Source organism: Aquarana catesbeiana, linkage group LG01 (genome assembly GCF_042186555.1).
Source record: "Aquarana catesbeiana isolate 2022-GZ linkage group LG01, ASM4218655v1, whole genome shotgun sequence".
Taxonomy (NCBI): Eukaryota; Metazoa; Chordata; class Amphibia; order Anura; family Ranidae; genus Aquarana; species Aquarana catesbeiana.
In genome coordinates, this window is record NC_133324.1 from 387,774,565 (window position 1) to 387,793,583 (window position 19,019).

Consider the following 19,019-nt stretch of genomic DNA (forward strand, 5'->3'; position numbering starts at 1 on the left):
CCACTTTTCTGTGGAACTCCGCTTTAAATTGGACAGTACTTTCCCTAATATGAATCAGTCCTCCTTCCCTTCTTTTTACACGTGGCCCCCCACTTCTGGATATATTGTGGCCTCCCCTGGGACACTCACAGCATGCATCAGAGGAGGTTTTAGCCCAGCAATTAAAAATGTGCCTGCACCGCTATGCGGGGCTGGATGTCTTTTCCTTCTTCTTGCAGCCTACCCCCCCAATGCAGTGACGCATGTGCATCATTAAGGGGGCGGGGGACTGAAAGAACCGATTGGCATCTGGCTTCCAAAGAAGTCAGAAAGAAAACATGTGAGAGTAGCTTATCGCTATAGGATGCTGTTGGATTTGCTTTGTGTGCAAGTAAAAAAAGAACCACCAGAATCAGGGGGGGGGGGTCCTCTTTAAAAATGCTCTCCATGTGTTTACTAAGTGTTGTTTACATAGTGCCACTTATTAGGGACTTTGGAGTAGCTGTGTTGTGCAGAAAAGATAATGATCTCAGCCATAAAGGAGGCTCAGATTCCTGCTGTGACTTAGGAGATAGGTGCACATAGGAAGCATACTCCTACTTATTCTCTCTCCGCCTGCTGCCTCTGCAAGTGTTTCCCTGGAGGGATAGCAAGCTTCTTCATTATCCCATGCCTGAATGTCATTCCTGTGTGAGTCTATTAGGGGAATCCTTTAGATCACAAGAGCCTTCCACATTCCATCCCTTGGAGAGACGAGAGCGACATGAAAGTGTGGCTGAAGGTACAGTATTGTGGAACTTGTTGTCATTGTCATGCTCATATAGTACTAGCATGCCTATATCTCAGACACTATATAACATAAGCTACACCTGCCTTGGAACTACAAGACTCAGCATGTCCTGCAGGTGACTTAGTTGTCGCTGAGCCTTGCAGCCGCATGCCAGCATGAGAGCAACAGGTTTATTGCCTTTAGATGAGTATCACAATCTGACAGTAATACAAAGTTTATAAACACAAGTGTACAGTCTATACTTAGAAAGGAATAAATATTGATTAACACAAATGATTTGCAAAAAAAAAAAAGAATTGATTGGGTAAGTATATATTGTATTGATGCACGGCAGTGGGCACGAGCAGAATCCTAAAGCTATGTTGAAACAATGCAATCTAGTCTGCATTACGATACTATTAGCATATTAGTATTTCATTTGTACTGTGTATGCGATATGTCATGGTTGCTTTACAGTCTAAAATGTAATGAAGTGTCTAAATGAAAAAAGACGTGTCCATCATCTACAGCGATATTGATATTGCACGGCATGTTTTATTTGTAACACTATATGGATAGTCTCGCATGCATGAGTTTGAAACACGTATGGCAGTAAATATCATCATGTGATGAGCTGATATGTTAATCAATTCTATTAACAATGGCCAGAGCCTTCTAAAGGTCTATTATTAAAAGGATATAGGTTGATCTTGAAAAGCAAAACATGTATACAAGCCCTTTTTGTGCTTTGAAAGACAGCACTTCATCATTCAGCTTGTTTGGTTTTCATGGCAACCATACTATGAGCTATTATAAGTGATTATGACTCTAGTACATTTGAAATGTTAGATTATTAAAGCAAAATGCTAGTAAGTAATATACCTGACATTTGCTGCTGTAGCAGCTGTCTTTTTGTAAAAATTAGCCATAGATACATTTTTTTTTTTTTTTTGTCCGGTATAATCTTGCAGCTTTTATGGAATGGTTTTCAAATAATGTACGCATTGGAGATTATTACAGCTCTTGGATTCTAGAACCAAAAAAATATATATCAGTAGGGCTGGACATTTTTTTTCTGGTTCTCCACTGTTAGTACCATCCTTTGGCAGAGGTGTAGTAATCCCAGTCCCAGGTGACCCGTTCTGAGATTTGTATGAAGTAAAATGGTGCAGTACAGGCGGCCTTCAGAGAGAGTTTGTATTATATTGCTTCATGAAAGAACATTGTCCTTGGTGATCATGAAGCACTGATCTTCATATTCCCTGGAGGCTTCTATTGTGCCTTTTTTCATGTGTATGCCTGGCAAATATGAAAAAAAAAAACATATTCAGTATATTACTTCAGTACATGCACATTTTCCAATGTTTTGTCTCTTTGAAATGATGCATGTATGGAAAATTATGTGCTGATCCTGCCAGAAATCCAGCAAGATTCTAATGTCTTTGTTGAGCTGACAACACTCTACTGCACTGAAATCCCAAGCAGTGTTTTTAGCCCTGCTCAAATTTTCCCTTGCACTATAGAATCCTCACCCTTATGTTATGGGCATAAGGAGAGGGGGAAGTGTTCAGTACCCCAGCACAGGAGAACTAAGGTAGACAGGGCTGACAATGCTGCTTAGGATTTCAGTGCAGAAAGTGCACTGTGTTGTCAGCTCAAACAGGAAGTTGGATGGTATACTTTAAGCAAGATCTACAGAAATTTTTCTGTACGGTATTTTAAAGAAACGGAGCATGGGGAAATGTTTTGAAGAGATTTATTGGGTATGGTTTTTTATAATCTATTTTTATTTTACCCGGACATATGCGTACTTTCTGCATGATATTCAGGTTCCTGACAGCAAGTTGGTGGAAAATCCTGAATAAATAAAAATAAAAAACCGCGCTGAAAAGCTCAAATGTAAAACCAAGACTACAGCTGCACAAACAAAACACCAATATCTGTGTGACATATGCAAATAAATCAAAATAAGTGCTCTCATAATCTGTATGCAAGTCAGATCATATGCAAGTCAGCCCTTCCGAGCTGAGGGCGCACTCTGATTGGGTCATGGAGTGGTAATGCTTAGTGAGGGGTTTTGTTTGAAAGGAGGACTACCTGTAGCAGTATCTGTAGCACTACACCATTGGAGCCCTTCTCTATTTTCCACCCACCTCCTTTGGGTCAAGTGGGCTTCCCCCCCCCCCTCCAGGCGGACGATTTGGACTATGCCAGGGTGGAGACGCTGAACACATCAGCTGTGTTGGATGCCATCACTCCACGGTCCCCGCAGAGGGCTAAATCTGCTCGCATGCAAGACCTTGCCAATAGGGAGGTCCAACATTTAGGGTAAGGGTCCATCTTTAATATTTTTGGATCAACTGAGAGTCTCATATATACACTCCTCTCTTCTCCCTTCATCTATGTGGGTTATGGCCTTATGGATCGTGGATATCTTCTCTTACTTTCATGAATTGGACATACACTCATGAAACTTTTTTCTGTCGTTCAGTTTATGGCCTATATTCACTATTTTCACGTGTTTTCACTACTGATGAACCTTGTTGTGTTTAGTGATATATTAATGTGATCACTTATTTAGTGCTTGATACACTCAAGTCGTTTATTTATATGTGTTTTTTACACACTAGCGCACACCTATTCTAGGATATCTTATCCATGGCACTTTGATTTATGTACGTTCAATTAATTTCAATTTTTTTAATATGATCTGACTTGCATACAGATTATTAAGGCACTTATTTTGATTTATTTGGAAAATCCTGAATAAAATACACACCTAAAGCCCCGTACACGGGCCCAATGTCGGGAGACAATGGCTGGTTATTAAAAAAAAACGAGCAACATTCGGCCCCTGTGTATGTCGTTCTGTCCGGAAAACCAGCAGCAGACCGACTCCCTATCAGTGCTCTGAGCCAATGGCAGAGAGCGCTAATCGGAGTGTTCTGGTGGGGAGGGGCGTTCCCCTGTCAGGACACAACAGCTCAGCGGGGGAGATCGCTGTACTAACCTCACATGCGGGTTGCACTAAAATAAAAACTGTTAGATTTTTCATTCAAACAGCTGATTGAATGAAAAAAAGGACTCAATTCCCCCATCCACTCACTCAATGTGAATGGAGAAATCCTCCCCATTGTGTTATTGTATTCTGACAGCAAGGTGACTTCCCCGCCATCAGAATACACTGATCACACCTTTCCTACCACGGCAATACCATTACCATCTTTCCAGACTTCTCTGCCGCTACGCAAAAGCAACAGGCATCTTTCCTTTTGGTGAAAAAGAAGCTTCACGACCTACAATTGTCCTACAGTATGCTGTACCCTGCGTGGCTGCGCATTATTCATCAAGGCAAGGCACACTTTTTCACCAATCCCCAGGATGCCGCTCGGTGGGTAGGTGCCTTGGGCCCCTTGGATCCAGCTCTACTGAATCAATGTACACCTCCTCACTGACCTTGGATGCCATGCTTTCTAGTGTTGGTACTACTGTCTGCCTTTACCTTGTTACGCCTTGGTTTTTCAAGTTATACTACGCTTCTGTTTTAATATGGGCTGTACCGAATTTGCATATCAAGACTCACTCTGGAGTGTGTGTTATTAGCCTTATATTTAAAATTATGGGGAAACCCTACACCTTAGTGATCTTCCCTCTCAATGTACTAAGTCCTTTTTTTACTGTATCCTGCGTGTTATTTTGGAATTGGCTGAAGGCCCTTTATTTTAGCGGGTAATTTAAATACCGTTTTGGATAATTCCCTTGATAGATTTGATAGTATGACTCACTCCCCGACCCCCTTGAACTCATATTTGGATACATTTTACCTTGGATGCCTGGAGATGGAAACATACTCTGACTAGGGAATATTTTTGTTACTCTGATACTTATGCCACTTTTTTTGACCGATATTAAATATCTCCCTAGAGTGAAATCCAATCACTTGCCTCCATTGGTGGATCTCGCTTTAGGTACTCCTAGTAATTATAAGGTGTGGATATTAAGTCCTCTCTGGCTTGCAGACTCAGCAGTAACGGACCAAGGGCTTGCTGAAAAGATAACGGATTGGTTGCTTAATGCACAAAGTGCCTCTGCATCTCTGGTCTGAGGTGCCTTTAAAGCCACCAAGTGGGGTACCTTTTCCCCAGCCATAGAGGTGGCTCATAGGGCCAACCAGTCTAGACAAGTAGATGCGGAACAGGCATTACACACTGCCTAAGCTCTGTATTCTACTACTCCTACCTCTGACAATTATACTGCCTGGCAGAGCAAGGCCAGGGAATTGGATTTAATTCTTATTGAATGTACCCAAAAGAAAATATTGTATCAAAATCAGCAGGTATTTGAATTAGGGGATAAAAATATCCATTTCCTGGCATATTTCTAGACGCGATTTTCAACCTAGTACTATTTCTTGTATTATGAACTCCGCTGGAGTTAAAGTTGAACAAACTCGTTAGGTGGATGATGCCTTTGTGTCATTTTATGCTGAATTGTATAGAACCAGAGCACATTACACTATTGTCGAACTGGATGATTTCTTGTATAATGTTAGTCTTCTGAGGTTGTCTGCTAGCCAAACTTCGCTCCTAGATACTCCGTTGACAGCCGAGGAAAAAGACCTGGCTATCCATTCTTTTGTGCACAATAAAACACTGGGGTCGGACAGCTTCCCTGTGGAGTGGTACTCACATTATAAAGACAATATATTACCCCATTTGCTTCGGGTCTTTACCTGTACCTTTGAAGAAGGCTGTTTACTACCCCCTATGACTGAGACGTTAATTGTGGTCATTCTAAAGCCGCATAAGGACCATCTCTATTGTGAACCATACAATCTCGTTAATTAACTCAGATGTTAAAATCCTAGCCAAAGTCCTTGGTCAAAGGTTAAATGAAGTAAGTACTACCGATGTGCGCTCGGATCAAACTGGGTTTATTTCAGGAAGATCCACCTTTATTAATTTGTGTAGACTTTTCACTAATATGCAGGCCGCACATGATGCTATGGGTTCCAGGGTGGTTTTAGCCCTAGATACTCATATGGCTTTTTATTCTGTAGAATGGCCTTTTATACAGATGAACAGCTATGCTTCTGAATCTTTTATCATAACGCGGGGCACCAGGCAGTACTGCCCCCTCTCGCCCTTATTATTTGCCCTGGCCATAGAGCCTTTGGCTGAACTAATATGTTCTAATTCCACCATAGTCGGGTTAGTTATTAATGGGTTAGAAGAAAAGGTATCACATGCTCATTTATCTAGCTGATCCCCATTCCTCCTTATCTACTTTAACAGTCATTCAAAGATTTGGTAATTTCTCGGGTTTCCAGGTTAACTGTGACAAGTCCATTATATTTCCGTTGGACCAAGATGCCCTACAATCTCTTTCAGCCTCCTGTCCCTTACGGAATGTTGATAGTTTCCGTCACTTAGGTATTATTTTACAAAAGCCTCTCTCCTGGTACTTCACCAATAATTTAGACCCTCTTATAAGTAGGCTTAAAAACACTCTAAAACTTTGGGCCAACTTGCCCCTGACCATTTTAGGCAGGGTTAATACTTTCAAATGATGTTCCTGCCTCTCTTCCTTTATGTATTGAGTAACTCTCCAGTATACATTCCCAAACGCTGATTTCAGGAGATCGATTCAATACTTACATCTTTTCTATGGGAAGGTAGGGCTGCTAGAATAGCTAGAGACCTTGCAGTTGCCTATTTTAGAGGGAGGTCTTGCCATACCCAACCTTCAAATTTGTTATATACCTCTCAGTTGGCTCATGCCCATTAGTGGTTTTATCCCGAGGCTAATAATTCTGCCTCGGCTTTGGAATCGGCAATTTTTACTTCTTTTGAATCTTTGCAAAATTTAGTTCATCGTCAATCTACTTTGGGCAGTGTGTTTGACTAGTGTGTTGTCTATGACATTGCATATCTTCACGCTTTCTAAACTGACCACGTTTAAGTCAATTAATGATTATTCCCCTAACACTCCTCTTTGGCATAATCCACATTTTAAAGAGTTCTACCATAGAATGGACAGAGCGTTTTGGGCTAGACGTACGGTTAAATTAGTCTCTCATTTATTTTCTGTGGGTGCCTTTCACTCCTTTGCTGGTTTTCAGCAAAACCATAATCTTCCCTCCGCCGCTCATTTTAGATACCTTCGACACACTGCGGCGGCACAATTTGGCTCGACTAATGTGTCCCTCAGACTCTCTGAACTGGAAATTTTCATCTGTGACCCTTCTCGTGATAAATTGATGTCCACTTACTACTCTTCTGTACTTTTCCTATTTACTATTCATCCTGTACTTTTCGTTTTCAGCAGCTACAGCACCGGGTCTTTGACTCATATAAGATCCATTACGGGTCTTTTATTTGTATGCATATTATTGTAGGTTCACTTTATTAGTCACCACTATTTTATGATGAGGCTCTTTATTTAATTGGTTTGCACATCTAGATTATTGTATTCCTCACTGACACCACCTGTGTTATTCACTATTTTCTCAGATGCATTTTTTGCGACTTTATGTCGCATGACGCTTTTCTTTTCTTTCACTCCTATAAGTTGTGAGTTACACATTATTTATTGATAAACGTTCTTACGTTTTCTAACATGAGAGGCTAACTTTGTGATACATTTAGACAACCTCTTTGTCCACTCTCTTTTTTTGTTTATTTATTTCCAGACCCACATTTATTTATATATTTCCTCAAGGGACAAGGTTGTTCAGACAAAATTTTTATATAATTCTTACACCCAGTTTTTTACTTCGCGTTGGCAGGCTGTCCTCTGCTGTCTGTGCTAAATGCTCAGTGGCTGATGGCACATTTTACAATATGGTTTGGGAGCGCACACCTATCAGAAGTTTCTAGTCTGCAGTTACAGATTTCATTAGTAATCTCACGCAGTTGCCGAACGTCTCCTTTACGATGTCTGTTTGGGTAGCATCTGAATACACTATATAGCGCCTGAAGGGTGTGATACCTCCTGATTTTGTAACATATCTGTTTCACTATGTATACTTTGAATATGTACACCCCCCCCCCCTGTTTTTTTTAATTATTTGTATATACTCTATATAAAAAGCATCCTTTATGTAATGGCTCTGTAATTAATAGACACTCTGTTAACTTCTATGCTACCTGTTTATGCAAATGTTTTTCATTCTAGTTTGTATTTGCTATCTTTTACAAACAATAAAAGTTACCTTTAAAAATTTTTTAAAATAATCTGATCAGCACTGCTGACCGAGTGGGGAAAATCTGACAGGGTAGTTGTGCAGAAGTCAATTGGTAGATTGACATCTATGCAACCTCCCTTGCCAAACCTGGATGAAAATTTGGCTAGTCTCTGCTGAAACGATAAATAACGATAAATTTCAGTCCATGTATGACTTGCCTAAAGTAATCATGTTTAGATGAGTACAGTACTTATAGTGACTCGTATGTGTGTTTACATGTGTTTATACGCATACATGTAAAATCTGCAGATATGTATAGCCCCGGTTCCTACTGAAGAAGCCTTTTGAACGGACAAAACATGTATGGGGTTGAGCTATGTCAGTGACATCATATGGTGGCCATCTTGAGGTCAGCAGAGTCTGTGGTGAAAGGAGAGCTGTCTCATTGTGTCATACGCTGTACATAGCACTGTGTACACACATGCTTGTGAGTGTTTTATCTACTTTTATTATAAATAAATGTCTTTAATGTATGGAGAGTGCTATTAGTTTCCATTTTGTTGCATGAGTGATTGTTCACATCAGAGGAGAGTGAAGCAGACAAGAATTGTACCTGGGAGTCATATGATCAGTGGCCTTTGAGGGGGCGAAAGCGCATCTGACACTTGACTAATAATCAGGGTCTTGTCTGGAGGTGAGCATATACTTAGCACGGGTGGTGATTGTATGCGGATCACGGGTAATTCTTGAAGAGTTGAAGATTTATGAGCACGTGGATTGTACTGGTGGATGGAAGCAGATGCAAGAATCATCTTTCTTTGACTTTTTTATTGGAACATTTAAGTTAGTTCATTTTTGGTGTTATGTAATAGACATAAAAACATAAAACATCAGAATTACCAACCATGATATCACTTACATTTGTTGCTTAAGGTACATGTAAACCAAATTACCAAAATCTGATATGAGCTTTAACATGTTGAATTGAAACTAAACCCTCCTATCCTTTACAACCAAGGAGGCTGCCATCTTAGCCTCTGTTTGAACAAAAGTTTCATGATGCTCTATGTGTGATCAGTTATGATACCAGCCATTTGAGGGCCTGACACTTCGGTTGAAAGCACGAGCAACTGTGCCAGGTATCAATCACGGCATGCCTTAAATGTTCCTGTTTTGGGAAACAGTTACATTGGGTTCTGCTTTGATATACATTTAAACGTAATTTTTAGTCCTTTAAATTCTGAAGTTATCAATAAAATAACACCTGATGAATGAAGGTCCTTCTTCAAATCTGGGTATTAGGTGACAACACTTTGCCCCTATGTCTCAGTTTTACTCCTGCATTCCCAATCTGTCACATGGGCTTCTATTGCAATCTATACAGTAAATAAGGGTAGGAAGGGGGTGAGCCCCCAAAACGCATCTGCTCAACATCCCCACATGGTGTAACTGAAGTACGTGCGTCCGCACTGTATGGCATCTTGTGCTTCATTGGCTCTTTTCAGTTACTACTTTGTGAGTATCCATTTATTTCAGTAATAAATGTTTTTGGTAATGCACTAGGTACGTGTGTCTTCTTGTCTGTTTGTTTGGAGTATTCAGTAAGTGCCCATTTCAACACACATTAGACATGTCAATTACTTGTTTCTCTGTGGTACTTCCCCCCCAAAACAGACAAATCTACTTCTTGTGATATTTATTTAGGCACCAGAGTAGCTATAAGTTTTTTTTGTAAAGGAGATACATGAAAAGGCTCATGTTGAGTTTTTCTGACACTCTGCATTCTTCTTAAAAGGTGCCTAAGAATGGTACAGAATTAAAATGATATCAGTAGATGGACTGTGAACATGTTAATGTCGGTGCACTATGGCAGGAAGATATAGTGGCTGTGATTGCTACCTAAGCAGCTACAGTAGTGGTTCAGCTGATGGAAGTGGTAACTGTGCACAAAATAATCTCTCCACAGCTTTAAAACTGTTTGGTTTATGTTTATGTCCAGACAAATGTTTTGGATAGCGTGTGGAAGGATTAGAACCTCTGTCAGGTTTTTACTGCTAACTGGGGCTCCGTTAGTGAGATTTACCCTCACTTCCTAATTTACCAGACACAAAGTGAGGGTAACTTTAAACAGCAACACCAAGAACAATAAAAATGCTTTTATTTTAGTAGAGAAGGGGAAGGCTAGAGCACCTGTCAGATTTTTTTAACTTTCATTTTTTACTATAGAATATAACGGGGTAGGGGGCATGCGTGTATTGTAGAACAGCCAAGAAAAGCAGTGATGGTGCAGAAAGTGAACACCACTGCTCGACCGGCTTCAGCTCCTCCTCACTAAAACTCACCATCAGTTTTCTGCAGCTCTCTGAAGTGGTTATAGATGATGTCACCTGGTTGGACAATGCAAGGGAGATAGTACACAAGGTGATTAACCAAGTTCCTCAGGGAATCACCTTAGGACTTCAAAGAGACAAATCAGCGCATACCATCCTGATATCCATACCAGGCCACCTCTGGGTCTGGTATGGAATTTAAGGAGTAGCCAAAACAAGAAATTCAAAGTGTGGGCTGCTCCTGAAAACCAACACCAGACTCTTATCCAGTTATGCAGCCTGGCTGGCCAGCAGTGTTGCCAACCGTCAGTATTTTTACTGGCAGCCAGTAAAAAACAGGCACTTTTCTCCTTCCAGTAAATGCCAGTGACAGAAAAAGATTGCCAGTAAAAAATATGGCTGTGATGCTCGGCTCAGAACTGCACATGCGCCGTTCCAGTGCAGACCCGGACTGGATGGATGGTTCCTGCTGAACGGGCCAAGATTTGAACTGTGTATGGCTGGCCTTGCTCTTACATTTCTTTGCTTAAAGTGAACAAATCCAAATCTATCACACTAAATATCCTAAATATCCATTGGAAACAAACAACTTTATCCAACATTATGGAAAAGTTTGGATGGTCTGCTCAAATATCTCCCCACATTACCAAGCAAATTATCTTCCGATAATCCATGAACGTAATACCCTTCTTTCTACGTGGAACCAATACCAAATTTCTTGGTTCGGAAGTCTTAATACTATTAATATGGTACATCTTCCTATATTACTCTACTATTTCCATAGATTACTGGTAGACGTTCCCAGTTCTTTGTTTCTTTGAAGAACAGCATTATAAACTATGAAGAGCTCTGTACATCCTAGAGTTAATAGAGCAATTAAGGGGAGTGGTTAATTGGTCACAGGTGCTTGAGGCCTATAGAACTTTCTGTAGAGCACATCTGAAATTGCCAGACTGCTGGTTGGAAGCTAAACAGGGGGGCCTTGAGTGGAGAGTGTGAACAAGTTTTGCTTTTGACTGCTGGTGATTGCTGGGTTGCATTCTTAGGTTCTTTTTTGGAGCTTTTCCTTGTAACTTTTTAACACCTTTTTCTGTCACCTTTTAAACAGCTTTTTTGTTCTTTGCTTCCTTCAGCCTACTAATTAAGGGGAGTGGTTAATTGGTCACAGGTGCTTGAGGCCCATATAACTTTCTGTAGAACTCATTATGAGCCTGCTCATCTTTGAGCTTGCTGGAACTTAGACCAAGTGGATCTGGACTAAGTGGCGAGTTAAAAAAACAAAGTTGAAAACAAGAGATTATAACAGGGGTCAAGTACCTGTGTAGGGTAAGTGTGTACCTGTGTATTGTAAGTACATGAGTGCTGCGAGTGCATGTGGGCTGTATTAAGTATTAGTGTCAGGTAGTACCTGTGTATTGTGAGTACCTGAGTGTTGTCTGAGTAGTGTGTCTGTGAATCGTTAGTACTTGTGTATTGTGTGTGTGCATGTGGGTCTGCGAGTGCACGTGGGTCTGCGAGTGCACGTGGGTCTGCAAGTGCACGCGGGTCTGCGAGTGCACGCAGGTCTGCGAGTGCACGCTGGTCTGCGAGTGCACGTGGGTCAGCGAGTGCACGTGGGTCAGCGAGTACCTGTATGTTGTCTTGTTGAGTACCTGTGTATTTTCTTGAGTATTAGTGTTAGGAAGCTAGTTGTTAGGTAATTTGGACAGGATATAATCCCCAATCCTCATTAAATTAGTAGGTACGATGCCCGGTGGCTGTGGAGATGCGACTTGGTGAACATCTTGCGGCATGTATGCATTCCAGGGCGAATACTACTGTGCAAAATGTAAGCACATTGTTTCCCTGGAAGCCCAGGTTCTGAATCTGGGGAAGCAACTGTCAGCACTGAGAAGACCCTCCATACTAAAGGAGAGACAGGAATGTACACGACAGGTGCCAGCAGGGGCCAGTACAGAGGCGGGGGGAGACAAAGAGGTGCAGGCATTAGGAAAGAGTAGATGGGTGACAGTCAGGAAGTGTAGAGAGGGAAATGCCAGGGAGGCCGATCCAGGACTGGAGCATCCCAATAAGTACGCTCCATTGAGTGACATTGGTGAAACCAGTCAGAGACCAGCACTGCTGGAGCTGAGGGGCTCTCCTAGCTTCTGGGGGAATAACTCCTCCAGTGAGAGTGGAAGGAAAAGGAAAGACAGATTCTAGTGGTAGGGGACTCAATTCTTAGAAGGACAGAGAGGGCAATCTGTAACAAAGACCTGAAGCGCCGAACTGTATGTTGTCGGGCGCTCGGGTTTGGCACATGACGGATCTGGTGGACAGATTACTGGGAAGGGCTGGGGATGACCCGGCTGTCATGGTGCACGTTTACACCAATGGAAGTCAGGGAATCCTTTTAGATTATGAGGTATATATTGAAATTATGTTCTTGGTGTATAAAGTGACATGTTATGATGTCATTTATGCTGAGTTACAGAGTTCTTCCTTGTAATATGTTATTACTAGAACTTTTTTTCTTACTTTAGATTCATTGTTATGTAGTCAAATTGCTGCTGTTTACTATACTATCAGTGAAATACCTCTAATCCATTTGCCTAAAGCCCCTGATGATGTCGGTACAATAAAATGCATAGGGCAGAGCAAAGGGAGGATTATGTTGAGGACTGCCCTGTGTGAGAGATGAGCGGCATTGATGTCTGTGTAGCACTGGCAGACACACTGTTACCCTGCTGCAGATTCCCCCTAAAAGGGGATAGCATGAGTCAGAAGGCTTTCGCAGGACCTGCTCATCAGACGATAGGTTTTCTTTCTGTGGTCGAGCTGCCGTCCTCTGAGGAAATTCTCTTTAGATTCCTTCTTCTTATTCTCTATCAGATAAATATTCCTAGTATTAGTATTAGGCCCCATTCACACCTAGCAATTTTAAACACGCATTCTTTATGTGGTTTTTTTTTTGTGGGTTATTTCCGCAACATGCATAGGATAGCCCATTGATTTAAATGACCAGCCCAATGTGTGACAAATGTGGCAAAGTAGCTCATGGAGCTTTTTCCATGTTCTGGTTCACACATTTTTTGCTGCGTGTTTTGCCACATTTGTCAGGCAACAAAATACATGCTTTCTTCCCGAGTTTGGGGTGCCATTAACAATTAACGACACTTCAAGTGTGACATGCATTTTTTGTGCATCCCAGGAATGCACAGATGTGAAAGGAGCTTTAGGATTCATACTCCTTATTCAGTGACTGAAGATTCTGCGCTTTACAGAGGTAGGCTGCATAATTCTTAGAACCATATATTTGGTAAAAAACACCTATGGCTGTTAATTGGAAGGAGTCCTACTCCTGACAGGTAATCGAGGAGGAGAGCTCCAGTACACAGCCTGTGACTGATATTCACAGCTGTTCTTGTTTTACATGCAGAGTTGGGGGGGGGGGGCTCAGAGTTCTTCTCCCTGAGCTGTGCACTGTGTGAATTCAGATCCCCGCTCCCTGCTTTCAGCTCCTGAGAGATGCTGCCAGCTTTTGTGTTGATCTTTGTGTTGTAGAAGGCTGTAGAGCAGGGGTAGGCAACCTCAGCCCTCCAGCTGTGGTGGAACTACAAATCCCATCATGCCTCTGCCTCTAGGAGTCATGCCTGTAATTGTCAGGGTCTTGCAATGTCTCATGGGACTTGAAGTTTCACCACAGCTAGAGGGCCGAGGTTGCCTACCCCTGCTGTAGAGGACAAATGGCTTAAGATTATCAGGAACTTATGTAGGAGGATTTGTTTCATCTCTGTGTATCATCTGAGGATAGTCACTTCAATGGGTATATGGAAGGGTTTACAACCACTTTAAGGGTTCCTTTAAGGCTCAACCTGTGGCCCTCCAGCTGTTGAATGGAACTACAAGTCCCATGAGGCATTGGAAAGATGACAGGTACAGGCATGACTCCCAAAGGAGGGCCACAGGTTGAGCACCCATGCTTTAAGGGTATTCCTTTAGATACTCTTTTGTAGTATGGCGTCTCCAGCTGTCATATTTAGGGGGGGCACATGGGGGGACAGGGACAAAAGTAGGGGGGCAACTATAAAATGGAATTTTATATATATATATATATTTATTGATCCTGGGAATCCACAACGGCCCTTTCACATGTTCTGCAGTGAGCTCCCTTCCTACTGTATTGGGGCCCCCCAAGGGTGGCAGAAAACAAGAGATGTATGTCACCAGCATACCAAGAAAATATAAGGGTCCAAAGCAGTGGGAGAACTATCAGGGTTGCAAAGGTTGTCTTGCCACCGGGCCCTGGTGTTTTGCCACTGTGGGGTTCCCCAGCCCCCTCTTGCTGTCCTGCCCCTGCTATTGACAGCACTGGTCTGGCATCTCTTGGAATTTACAGGCTGGTTCTCCTGTCCTAAGGACGGGAGAAATCAGTCTGTTTTTTCAGTAACTGAGAGTCCTGGTGGAGTCCTTCCTGCAACTCGCTCTTTTCCCTGCCAATGAGGATGCAGGAGAAGGAGCAGATCGGGCGACTGTGATTGTGTGAGCGCTCACATTATGCAGTGTCAACGAGCAGAGGGAGGGGGGAGGAATCACCCGCAGGAGCTGACTGGGGACGCTCTCCCTCTTAGACATTGCCTTTTTGTAAAAAAAAAAAAAAAAAAATTTTTAATTGGGGGGCACATGGTGGGGCACAGCATAATGTTGGGGGGGTCAGCCCCCTCTGCCCTCCCCCCCCCCCCCCCCAGGGACGCCATTGATGATCTTTACATCTGTTGGATCACTGAGTGGCTGTTGTCATGTTGACATGTGGGAGAACAGGATTATAGGAGAAAAATGGTTCTAGAAAACTTCCACTGTGCTCTTATACTAAAGAGCATTAAAGAATAAGCTTTTCAATGGTTTTATATGCTTGTTGTTTCAAATTATAATTAGAGTATTTAAAGGAGAGATAGGGCCAAAGCTATTTTGGCCATACTCTCTTCTGTGGGTCACAGGGGTGCACTTAGTTCTGCACTCCTGTGACCCATATTCAGCCGACAGTTGGCTAATGTCCACTGTCAGCTGATATCACAGAGCCAGTGTAGGTTCTGGAGAGATCCCGACTTTAGCGTGGGGATCCACCAAAATGCTTGACCAGCAGCTGGCTCAGCCTCTCTGCACGCTACCAGGAGCCTGAGCCAGCCGCTCCCACCCTCTCCACAGCCTACCTCTCCGGTAAGAGCTGCGGGGGAAGAGCAGAGAGCTGGCGACTCACAGTCACCACTTTCTGCTCAAATAAGAGCAAAAACTGAGCAATCAGTGGTCTTTGGTCACTCAGTTCTCAGTTTAGAGGCGGCAGGGGACAGATGCAGCATTGCACTTCTATTTTAAATTCCCACATCTCTATTTTAAAAGGTTTGCTGGTCATTCCGTGGTTGTCAAGTCATAGTCTACTCTTAGAAAGGTATTTGCACCCCCTCACCCCTGAAAGGTGCCAAATGTGACACCGGAGGGGGGGAGGGTTCCACAAAGCGGAAGTTCCATTTTTGTGTGGAACTCTGCTTTAACCACCTGCTGACCAGCCGCCGCAGTTTTCCTGCGGCAGAATGGCACAGCTGGGCGAAACAACGTTATGTTACGTTGTTTTGCCTATTGGCAACTAGGGGCATGCGCATGCCCGCAGTGTGTGCCCGACCCCAATGCGAGTGCCCGGTGGGCGCGATGTCCGCCGGGCTCGCGCGATCATTCGTGACAGAGCGAGAACCTGGATCTGTGTGTGTAAACAAACAGATCCAGCTCTTTCAGGAGAGAGGCGACAGATCGTGTGTTATTACTAGACAGTCCCATCCCCCCACAGTTAGAACACACACAGGGAACACAGTTAACCCGTTGATCGCCCCCTAGTGTTAACCCCTTGCCTACCAGTGACATTTACATACCACCAACAGAAAGCTCTATTTATGGGGAAAAAAGGACATCAATTTTGTTTGGGTAGAGCGTTGCACAACCACGCAATTGTCAGTTAAAGCGACACAGTGCCGAATCGCAAAAAAAATCAAAAAATGGTCTGGTCATTGAGCAGCCAAATCTTCCGGGGCTGAAGAGGTTAATCTCTCTGTAAAGACATATACTCTCTTAGGAGAAGAAAATATTAACAGCGCTTATTGTGAATACAGACATTCATCAGCATGATTGCTCATATAGTGCTATGATCATAGGAATAAAAACCCATTAGATTCTGCAGCTCTTAATAAAAAGAGGTTCCTCAAATCCAGGATTCAATAATAATATGTAACAAACATATGACATTGCTTGCAAGAACTATAAAAACAAATAAAAAGTTCCTTAAAAGTTCAGTAATGATGTTGGTCCAAGCAAAACGACACTAAAGATTCAAAAAGTCCAAAATGGACTATATGCAAAAATAATAAATCAAAACTCAAAAATCAAATGTTCCTGTAATCTAATCCATACATGCAACACGATAACATTCCAAGGAGGGCTCCTAATCCATTCGGAGTGTACTATCCGTGGGCTGCTATACCTTCACCGAAACACCACGAGATCACCCCCCTTTGGATGTATGCTTACCAAAGGTAAGAGTCAGAAAGGCCTGTGATGTCCTTCCCCGCATTAGTCTGCTCCTCAGCCATTATATGCCTTAGTCCTGTGTTCTGTTGTCACTGCCATCGGTCCTCACTACTTTCTCAATCATCTGGGTTCTGGAGGTAGGTAGTGAGGGCAATGGAGCCCCAGGCTCCTGCTTCTGTCAGTCAAATTGCTAGGAGAAGAAAGGAAGCATGGCCGTGGCTTGCCGAACGCTGTGGGTGTTGGAATGGTGGGACCCTATTTAGCATATACCAAATGGGTCAAACGGGCTTTTGTGTCTCAACACCTGAACAGGGAATCTTCACTGGAATCATCGCCAAATGCCGGAAGCCACCGTAGCCAATGGAATGGTATATAAACTCATAGAACTTTTCAGAGTGTGTTGTCCTCTCATCAATACTCAGCCAAGTTTTGGCAGAAAAAAATGCAGCATATCTTCTAGGGTTGCAACGGATCAAAAAACTCACGGTTCGGATCGTTCCTCTAGTCAGGAGTCACGGTTCGGATCATTTTCGGATCAACAAAAAAAAAAAATCTCCCCCACTGTAATATCCACAATCTCCCTATTGGCAGAGTATTGGCAAAGTATTGCAGGCTATTGGCGGGTATATTGGCAGGGTATTGCAGAGTATTGTCAGGGCATTGCAGCAGGGTATTGCAGAGTATTGGCAGAGTATTGCAGCAGGGCATTGCAGAGTATTGGCACTGCTGCCATCCGATCTCTCCCCTCCACTGTACAGATCAGTACACAGAGGGGAGAGATCACGTGCTAAACGGCCGCCGGGTGTACCAAGATGGCCGCCGCTCCGGAGCTAGGCCAAAGCCGCGGCCTTTCCTATGGCCGAGGCCACAGAGCGCTCCGCAGATCGCGGGTGTCCCGTACGGATCAACCTCCGTGGATCGGATCACGGATCGATGACGATCCGTTGCACCCCTAATATCTTCATACACCCATGTGCATGAGGCCTACAGATCTTATACATTCCACTTAGGTGGATGTATTGGTAGAGGCAGCAGTTCTCTCTTTTTTCTTAAACCTTTTTCCATAAGCGCAGGACTTCAAAACTTTTTTCACATTCTTTGGATTTTGATTTTGCACTGTTTTGCCTGATCTGTTGCCGACTTGACCTGCCTGACTACGTTTTCGTCTGAATCCTCAGCATACAAGCTCCACTTTGGACACTACCTACCACAGATTAATCTCTCTGTTAGTGCTGAAGCAGTGCTGACATTTACAAAGGGAAAGAGTACTTAAAATTGCTGGTATATGACATGTAATTGACAGCTTTTTGGTTTTTAAAAAAAGAAAACAACACACAGACCCTTCCAAAGGTCTGCTATGTATTTTGATGATCCTTTGGAGGGGTCTGTGTGCTGGTTTTTTTTAAGCCAGCAATGGGATGTCATTTGCTTGCATTTTAAACCGTATTACCTTTCTTTTTTTGTAAATGTCACTTTTGCTGTAGTACATGCTCCACACACACAACATAGTACATACTCCACAAAAAAAAAAAAAAAAAAGCCTTCCAGAACTGTACAAGGCCCCCCATCACCCTAAAGACCCAACCCCCTTGTATATAACAGCTGACATCCACCAGATTTGTCATTCAACAGGCCGGGATCACAATCGATATGGACCTGCATCTCTAGACTGTGATTTATGTGATTGATGACGGGTTCACAACAAGGGACATTTTTGCAATTTACATTTTTTTGATACTAATGTCAAACATTTGGGTGCCTTTATTTCTAGGTTACGATTTTTTATTTGTAAGTCAGCATGGGGACTATGTACCCCATACTCTTTTGCATAGGGGGATGATATCTGGGTCCCCCCTTATTGTTAAAGGGGGCTTCCAGATTCTGATTAGCCCCCCAACCTGCACACTCCTACAACCATCAGGTTGTGGGGAAGAGGCCCTTATCCTCATCAACATAAGGGAAAGGTGCTTTGCCAGGGAGGTCCCCCCTGCCAAGGTACCCCTTATGTTGAGGGTATGTCCTGGCCAGCCAGTCTGCATTCTCAGGTTAAGAATCTGGTATGGATCTGTAGGGGGATCCACCACACATTTTTTTTTTCATGAGGTCCCCCTTAAAATTTGTATCAGACCCGAAGGGTCTTGTATGAATTTCCCGGAGGACCTCATGCTATTTTTTTTGTTAGTGTGGGGTACCTCCTTAAAAT

At 42.9% G+C, this 19,019-nt stretch overlaps 1 protein-coding gene across 1 annotated transcript in view; it reads left to right on the plus strand.

Moving 5' to 3' along the window:
* The first annotated feature begins 498 nt into the window (after window positions 1–498).
* TRPM6 (transient receptor potential cation channel subfamily M member 6) overlaps window positions 499–19,019 on the plus strand; it is a 318,859-nt gene continuing 300,338 nt past the window's right edge. The window contains exon 1 of the mRNA XM_073634261.1: window positions 499–760. Coding sequence (XP_073490362.1) covers window positions 743–760 — 18 coding nt within the window. The 5' untranslated portion in view covers window positions 499–742. The remainder of the gene's footprint in view (window positions 761–19,019) is intronic.